General features: G+C 35.3%; 1 protein-coding gene across 1 annotated transcript; it reads right to left on the bottom strand.

Annotated features, from left to right (window-relative positions):
- Positions 1 to 5041: 5041 nt before the first annotated feature.
- Positions 5042 to 8409, bottom strand: LOC120211445 (prolycopene isomerase, chloroplastic-like). The gene is made up of 9 exons (XM_039209974.1): positions 8098 to 8409; positions 7749 to 7972; positions 7335 to 7445; positions 6987 to 7040; positions 6556 to 6843; positions 6165 to 6356; positions 5906 to 6064; positions 5519 to 5755; positions 5042 to 5385 (listed from the first exon to the last, which is right to left on the bottom strand). Exons 1-9 carry the CDS (start codon positions 8255 to 8257, stop codon positions 5080 to 5082), a joined length of 1731 nt encoding a protein of 576 aa, XP_039065905.1. The 5' UTR covers positions 8258 to 8409; the 3' UTR covers positions 5042 to 5079.
- Between the last annotated feature and the right edge of the window lie 495 nt (positions 8410 to 8904).

Raw genomic sequence — 8904 nt, 5'->3', positions numbered from 1 at the left:
GAATAAAGACCAAGTTAATTGGTCACTGGACATCCTCATGGCGACGTTCGTCCACCATATTCTCGCCTGACCCCTCAACAACGAGACAGCTCCATCTAACTTCTCCACTTCAGAACAGTGGAGACCATCCAACATGATTTTTAAATCATTTAACCAAAGATCTGCCGCAACCGGACCTTCTTCGATTTCTCCATTAAATTCAGGAGCTCCTAAACCTCTCAACTCTTTTGCTACATTCATCCTTTGAGTTGGTGGAGCAAGAGGTTGAAGACGCGTTAGAATAGCGTTTAACGTTCTGAAGAACATATCTTGATCTTGCACAGGCACTCCTTGAGATGCTTGTTCTTCACCTTGCCTGGCCACGGCAGGTGAATTACTGCTTTCAGCATGCCTATCTTCTCCCGCTTCACTTCGGGAGCTATTATGTCCGGACATCTAATAAGAATAAACACATTGTTCTATTAACAAAACAGCATACTCATACTATACCAGATCAGAAGTTCTCACTATTTGTTGGCATGTATTCCATTTAAAGACTCTATAGACTCTGGTTTATGCCTAGAATCGGCTAAACCATAACTCTGATACCATTAAATGTAACAACCCCAACCCGTATCCCAACCCGGATACGAGTCAAAGATATTACATTGACTTTTAAAACACAACTCATTACAAATAATAGTAAAATACTGGAACTTATATTACGAAAAATATAATAATATACATATGGTAATATAAGTTTACCAAAATATTCAGAGCATACACAACTTAACTCTTTAATTGCATGCCAACATTCATTTTCATAACAAAATGACCTACTGATTAAGTTGCTTCTGATCTGATAGTTGCAGGAGTAATGTTGTCCAGCTACTTAACCTCGATCGTCTACTTTATCGGATTCTACGTGTGAAACACTCACACGCTAAGTCAACGACTTAGTGAGGAAATAATATAATAATAATATCAATAAATATAAAGTAATTGCCAAAATGAGAGGGGTTGCAGTAATAAGATGTATGTAAACAATGCAATAACCAAAACCATGTTTCTTACACATATACTTATCAAATTCACATTCATAAGTTCGCCTTAGTAAGTTCATTAGCCCATGGTACCATACAGAGAACCTAAGGTATGTGAGTATTGTAAGGTTGTGCACTATGTTGTCACCACAGCTCATATAATTGCACCTAAGTGCCACGTAGAATTGCACCGGAGTGCCGCGTAGAATTGCACCGTAGTGCCATATAATAATGTCCATAAGGACCACATATCATTCCTTAAGAATCATATACATATGCCAAGGATCAAGTATGTGTCTCACCAGACTTCACACATGTTCCAAAGAATACATATATGTCTCGAAGGACCACATATCATTCCTTAAGAATCATATACATATGCCAAGGATCAAGTATGTGTCTCACCAGACTTCACACATGTTCCAAAGAATACATATATGTCCCGAAGGACCACATATCATTCCTTAAGAATCATATACATATGCCAAGGATCAAGTATGTGTCTCACCAGACTTCACACATGTTCCAAAGAATACATATATGTCTCGAAGGACCACATAGACCCTCTACCCTTGGCATGCCAACTATACTTATAGTTCTCATTTACATAACATGGGCTTTCACAATTTATCTAATTCATATCACGTAGACATATTATTTCCATACCTTTATCATATAACTCATATAACTTTTCTTTCATATTCATGTCCCATAATGCATATGGTATGGATTTATGTCATATATCATCATATGAACTATGATCATGTATCAAAATATTGAATCTAGACTTATCACAAGTCTAGAACTGAATAAAATACATATTCATGCTATGCATATGCACTCACCTAGATTTCTTTGTTTTTCCCTCGATTGATCATACTTGTGGATGGTTCGGAACTCGATTAGGCTCAATATCTACATAAGCAAAATTTCAAGATGATTATCAGATGCCTAAGTCTTGAAATTAACCTCTAATAGCCTACCAATTTAAGAAATTGATAGTTTAGTCTCTCTTCTTTCTTTTCTCTTTTTTTTATTATGGGGGAATCAGTTCCCCCCTGGGGGTATCGATTCCCCTCTAGCGTTCTGGAAATTCATATTCGTTTGAGGGGGTATCGATTCCCCTTGAATGGTATCGATTCCCCTAGCCCAGAAATCCTATTTTGAGCTCAAAAATCACTTCATTTCAGCTTAAACCTTCATATTTACTTCCTTTAATATTCCTAACTTCCATATACATATTTAAACTAATTTCTATTCCATAATCACTTCTTTAAACCCAAAATTCCATCATTTACATGGCATTCAAGAATCACACTAAATTTTCAAGGTGTTCTAATTCCAATTCTAACACTTCATATTCCTTAATTAACTTAATGACAAGTCAAATCTCACTTCCAATTCTTATTATGAACTCTAATCTAAGATTTCACTTTTCTACTTCCTTTCTTTAATTCTTCATATACTTCTCCTCTTGAGGTTTTAAAACAATTTAAACTTCCTTTAAGCTTAACTATTGCCTAATGGTCATGAATCAACCATAAATTCATCAAGAAATTCACTAATAAGAAAATCTTACCTTAGCTTGGGTCTCACGTATGAAGAAGAAGAAAGAAGAAGATGACTCTGGAAGCTTGTTATAATTTCCTATACATCCACGTGGTTAATATAATACTAACCCCAAAATTATATTACTATAAAAAGACCATTTTGTCCTTCTAATCTTCCTTCTTTATAATTCAATCCTACACAAAATAACTCAAATAAGTCATTGAACTCTTCCATCATTCTACTTAAATCACCAAATGCTAAAACTTTACAAATTAATCACTAACCCGGCATGGAGGATGTTACATACGCAGTCTGAAAAGACGACACAAAACTATTTTAATTTTAGTTTTGTGAATTTATTGTTTGAAATTATAATTATAATTATTTTAAAAGAATTAATGGTTTAATTAAATTAGTTCTTATAGGGATAAAAATCATCATTCATTTTTTAAAGATTTAATTGCACCACATGTCCTTAAAGTATGACCGTTATTTTAAATTGATCCTTAAACTTTTAAATTTTCAATTTAATCCCTAAACTATGATTATCATTCTAAATTAATCCTCAAACTTTTAAACATTTCAATTTCATCCCCAAATTATGACATTCATTAGTCCCCAAACTCCTTGAACATTCCAATTTCATCACCAAACTATGACATTCATTCAAAATTAGTCCCCAAACTTCTTGAACATTCCAATTTTATCCCAAACTACATGTATATACGAATCACGTTCATTGTTAATAAAATTGTTAGGCCAAGTTATATTATTATATGTTCGAGAGAGAAAAAACAAAATTTAGATTGAATTATGGTTGAAACTAATTCCGTATTTGGATGAATTTGGGATTGAAATTGGAATATTCAAAAGTTTGGGGACCAATTTAGAAAGAGGGTCATAGTTTAGGGATAAAATTAGAATGTTCAAAAGTTTAGAACTAATTTAAAATGAGATTCATAGTTTGGGGAAGAAATTGGAATATTTAAAAGTTTAGGGATCAATTTAAAATGAGAGTCATAGTTTAGGGACATGTGATACGCAATTAACTCCTTTTTAAATTATGGTTTGAATGTTAAAGTAAATTATTTTATTTTATGTCATATTAATAATATTCTTAGAACTAAAAAAAATATAAAAACTATCTATAAATTCGATAGGATAATTAAAAATGATCACATCGACTATAAGGTGGTGTTTGGTTGGATGGAATCCCTTGGAATTGGGGGGAATTGGAATCTAATTCCACCACTTTTCCATGTTTGGTTCAAGTTTTCCAAAGGAATTGGAATCTCATGTTTGGTTCAAGTTTTCCAAATGAATTGGAATCCCTCATGGCTTCAACTTTCTATTAAATGAGAGAAATTGTTGGAGGGAATTGAAATTTGATCATACTACCCTCATCAATCTTTTGGTAAATTATTCATATATTGAATAAAAATATTTTTTTATTATTTCGGGTCGGGTTTCTAATTCATATATTCGGGTCGGTTCGGGTGAAACTTTATTTTGGTCGGGTCGGTTTTTTTAAGTGTGATATTCGGGTCGGGTCGAGTTCGGGTTTAGGGTGAAAAATACCCGACCCCAAAATATATATAATTTTACCTTATATATTTAGGAACAATTACAATAATACTCCTCTATATATTTTTTTTTCAATTAAGTCACTATTTTTATTGAATAAAAATATTTTTTTATTATTTCGAGTCGGCTTGGGTCGGATTTCTAATTCATATATTCGGGTCGGGTAGGGTGAAACTTTAGTTCGGGTCGGGTTTTTTTAAGTGTGATATTCGGGTCGGGTTTAGGGTGAAAAAAACCGGACCGACCCGAAAAAAATATATAATTTTACCTTATATATTTAGGAATAATTATAATAATACCCCTCTATATATAATTTTTTTCTTCAATTAAGTCAATGTTTTTATTGAATAAAAATAATTTTTTTATTATTTTGTGTCGGGTTGGGTTTATAATTCATATAACAATACTACGTGGAACCCATACATGACGTTAACTTCCTCACTCTTTTCCTGCATAATTCCAAGTGAAAAAGTTAAAAGAATTAAAAAAAACACTCAAAGCTGTATGATTTGTTCATAAAATACTAAAAATTTTATTCAATTATCAAATTTTGAATTTGGACAATTTCAATATATATATATATATATATATAACAGCTATGTGTACAGTCCCCATAATAATGATTGATTTTCTTACCGTCTTCACAAGGAAAAAAGAAGCATTAGGTCTTTAAGTGCATCCGAACTGAAAGGTAACATCTTTCATGTCCACCTCAAGTGTCCATTTTAAGGAAAATGAAATAACTTTGAATCATAAACTTGTAGTTGGGAAGATCATGTTCGATGATTTGTAATGATTGATTCGATGTATATCGATTCAAATTGTTGATATAGTTGAAACTTATAACTTCGAACAAAATCGAGGCTCAAAACAAGAAAGAGACTACTATAACAGTTGAAAGTTGGAAAGATTTTGGGAGTGTTTAAATTCCGATGGCATCGAGAAGTTGGGAGTGTTGAGAAACCGATACTAACGAGTTGGCGACAATGGCACCACTAGCAGCAACTGCAGGGACTCCGATGCCGGGAAAAGTCGAATCTCCGCAACAATAAAGCTGTGAAATGGGTGTCGGATGTCCCGGAAACGAGCCTTGTATAGCCGGTCCGTAGGTTCCTCTATTCCTTCGTAAAAACCTTTGATGTGTCAGTGGAGTTCCGACCAGTTTCACCTCACACTTGTCGCGGTTGAAGCCCGAGCCAAGTGCACGTTCAACTGCTCTCCACATTACCTGGTTTAAAAAGCATCAACAATGTGCACATTTTTTCACTTGTTTTAAGCTTTGAGTTCTCTTAGCTATGGTTTTGCCAGAAACAAGTAGTGAACTATAAACTTATTAGCATCGGAAAGCACATATTGTTTACCTCAGACCGTTCGGCTTTAAGCTTTTTGTATTCTTCGCTTCTACGATCGAGTCCTTCCCACAATTCGAATGGTTCAGTTCCAGGTGTATAAGCGTGCAGAACATGCTTCCCCGGTGGTGCAAGATTCGGACTAAGTACGCTAGGTACAGAGATTAAAACGACATTCTGATCGGCATCGACTCCTCGTTCCCATTCGTTAACAACGATATGGTGAATTCCAAGATCCTCGCGCAGACCCTGGACATTATGATGCTTAAAAAGGTTAATAACAGATGCTAATGTATCAAAATCATCATGCAGAGTTGAATTTGAACACAAATAAGTTCAGAATAAGCTGGTTAAACGCTGATAAGAAAACTGAGTTGCCAGTTACTAATATTTCCATACCTCTGCATCAAAGCCTAGATGGAGATGCATGAACGATTCGCATTGTGGTGTCGTCTTAACTCTATTGACGTACGATGTCGGAAGTTGATCCTTAGGTAGCAGATTTAAAGTGTCCCACATGGACGCATTGCTGACAACGGCCTTTTTAGCACGTATAAACTGCGGCATCAGCATTTTTCGGTCAGTACTATTTTGATCAGAGAACATTTGCTTAAGTCGATAGTCGGTTTAGTTTCCTCTATGTTCCAACTATATTTACCTGACCCCCTTTCAGCTTAACTCCTGTAGCTTTTCCATTCTCGACGATGATCTTTTCCACATGACTTCCTAGAGATATCCGACCTCCAAACTTTTGTAGTCCTCGAACAAGAGCATCAATAACAGCCCCACTTCCATTAAGTGGATACTCTAGAGTACAACCGGGCTTGTACCATTCTGCAAACATATAAATCTGCATAGACAATGCATGTACACTCATAGCATTTCACTCTTTAAGCATGAAAAAGAAAAGTAATTCGAGTAAAGAATATTCACAATGACATTCTTGAAACATCATTTGAGATGGTCGTTTCAAACCGGTTGCATGCTAAAGCAGACAGCTTGAAACCTTTAGAAAGGAAAGTTAAAATCTCAGATATCCTTATAGTTACCATCTCTGCTGAGAGTATGCCATTGGATTTCACCCCAGCAAGCAAGAAAGCTAGAAGGTCAACCCAATTCCTAATAAAAGGGTCTTTCAGCTCCAAAGAATCCATGATTTCCGAGAAGGGTCGCAGAAGCTTAGGTGCGCCGAGAGCCCCCTGCAGTCCCATTCCCATAAACGATTTCAACAGAGAAGGCGCATATCTGGTGGCAGCTGTCGAAAGAACGCCCAAATCTCCCCGAATTGATAATGGAGGAAGAGCCATTGCAGCTGCTGATAATGGAAGTATTGCATCCTGCAGCCAAATTGCATTCTCAATCTGAGAAACACTACCAAGTCTTAAAACGAAAACGAACTGATCAAAACAACAGTTTCACCTCCCTATAATTGATCTGAATTCTAACATCGACAGTAATATGTAAAATCATCAATACTCACAAGAAGTTTTTTCCATTCTTGCACTGCATTCTGACTAGCATACTTCTCAAGGTCCTGGAAAAACAAAATACTCAGCATAATGCTCCTTTGGACATAGGATAACTTCATTGCAAAAAATTGCATCAAGAAGCAATGTCATAAATATTTTCAAAGAGAACTTATACGGCTTACGATACCGGGGAATTACATCAAATAGTGAACATTCTGGTGACAAGTTTCAAGGCTACACAAATAAGAAGCATGAATACTTAGATGTGGTAATCTTCTAGTTCATGCTAAATGGTTCTTTGGATGCAGAGTAATATGAAGAAGGCAAAACTTCTAACAAAGTTAACAATGGCAGCTCACCTTGTAAAACTCAGTAGGGCCTATTCGTGACAAGAATTCACCTTCAGGAATGTAAACCATCCAAGAGTCATATTTTGCACATGGAATTGACTCACCCAATGCATCCAGGACCTGCAACTCAAACATATATACATATAATCAAAATGGAGGAATGTTGTTCCCAAGCTCATTTAAAGCGTTTAATGTTTGACAACCAACACTCTCTTTTTATACTTTTATTTACAAGCCAAAGAAAATTGATGAAATTATGTCACTAGTCCTTAAACTTCATAGTTTTAACTTTAAAGTCCAATCTGTGTTCATTCATTTATTGAACGTGTTTATTTAACTCAACAAACAGATATTTATAAGAATAGACCAGATGAATCAGGATGAAGAGAAACCTTGAAAATGAAAAACAGATAGACAGAAGACCTGTGCAAGAGGATTGGCCTGGAGACCTCTGGACTGAAACCCAGAGAACAAAGAAGGACCAGAATCAAATTTGTAGCCCTTAATCTCAAAAGAATGGGCAGCACCACCAGGAAGATCGTGACTTTCCAAGATCAGCACATCCTGGTTGTACCTAGCAAGAAGTCCACCACAACACAGCCCACCAATACCACTCCCGATCACGACAACATCAGCCTCCGCCTTCCCTGCAAAACCCATCAACCAAGCAAAAGCTCAGTGTAACCATTGATAGACCAAGGGGTGTTAATAATCTGTTTTCTTGATTTATAATTTTAAGGGGGTATGTTTTGAATAGAGAGAAAGAGATAACCTGGGACAGATTTAGTAGGAGGCTTGACGGAGATGGAGGTGGAGGCATTGGAAGAACAACGAGGAACGATAATGGAGTTCGGGGTCAAAACGGTGTTTGTGGAGTTTGGATATTTGGAGCCTGGGAACAAAGGAAGGCCAGGTTGATGAACCAATGCCATGGACGTGGAAAGTAGCTTGAAATCAGCAGTGAGAGATGAGATAATTGAAAGGAGATGATGGTGTTCATGGTTTCTGCTGAAGAAACTAGCCACGTCATTCCAGTTCCCACCCCAGATGTTTAAGGGATTGATTTGGCCGTTAGTCCGTTATCTTCCAAATGTCTCTACCGTTAACAAGCTTTTTAATTATTAAATAACTCCACTATTAAAAATTATACAATTATACTTTTATTTTATTGAGTTCTTCAAATATTAAAAATTATAAAATAATCACTTAATTATTCATTATATTCTAAATTTGTCCTTCTCCTTTAAAATTTTGACGGTATTTTAAGCTGAATGTTAAAATGTTGGATGTGATATAATTAAATCTAATCACAGAGTCTCAAATGATTCATATCTCAATCATCATGTTAACATTCGACTTAGATAATTGTCAATTTTTTTAGGAAAAATGACGAGTTTAGAACATAATAAATAGTCGGATGACCATTTTGTAACTTTTAATAGTTGAGGGAGTTAACGAATCAATAATCTATAGTCAAAAGATCATTTTATAACTTTTAATAGTCAAACGATTTAATAAATTAATATCTTATAGTCGATGGACTATTTATATATTTTACCATAGTCCATTAAATTTCGTT

This window comes from Hibiscus syriacus, unplaced genomic scaffold, assembly GCF_006381635.1.
Source record: "Hibiscus syriacus cultivar Baekdansim isolate YM2019G1 unplaced genomic scaffold, ASM638163v2 tig00109972_pilon, whole genome shotgun sequence".
Taxonomy (NCBI): Eukaryota; Viridiplantae; Streptophyta; class Magnoliopsida; order Malvales; family Malvaceae; genus Hibiscus; species Hibiscus syriacus.
Note: the sequence above shows the minus strand (reverse complement) of the source record. Positions and strands in the feature narration are given on the sequence as shown.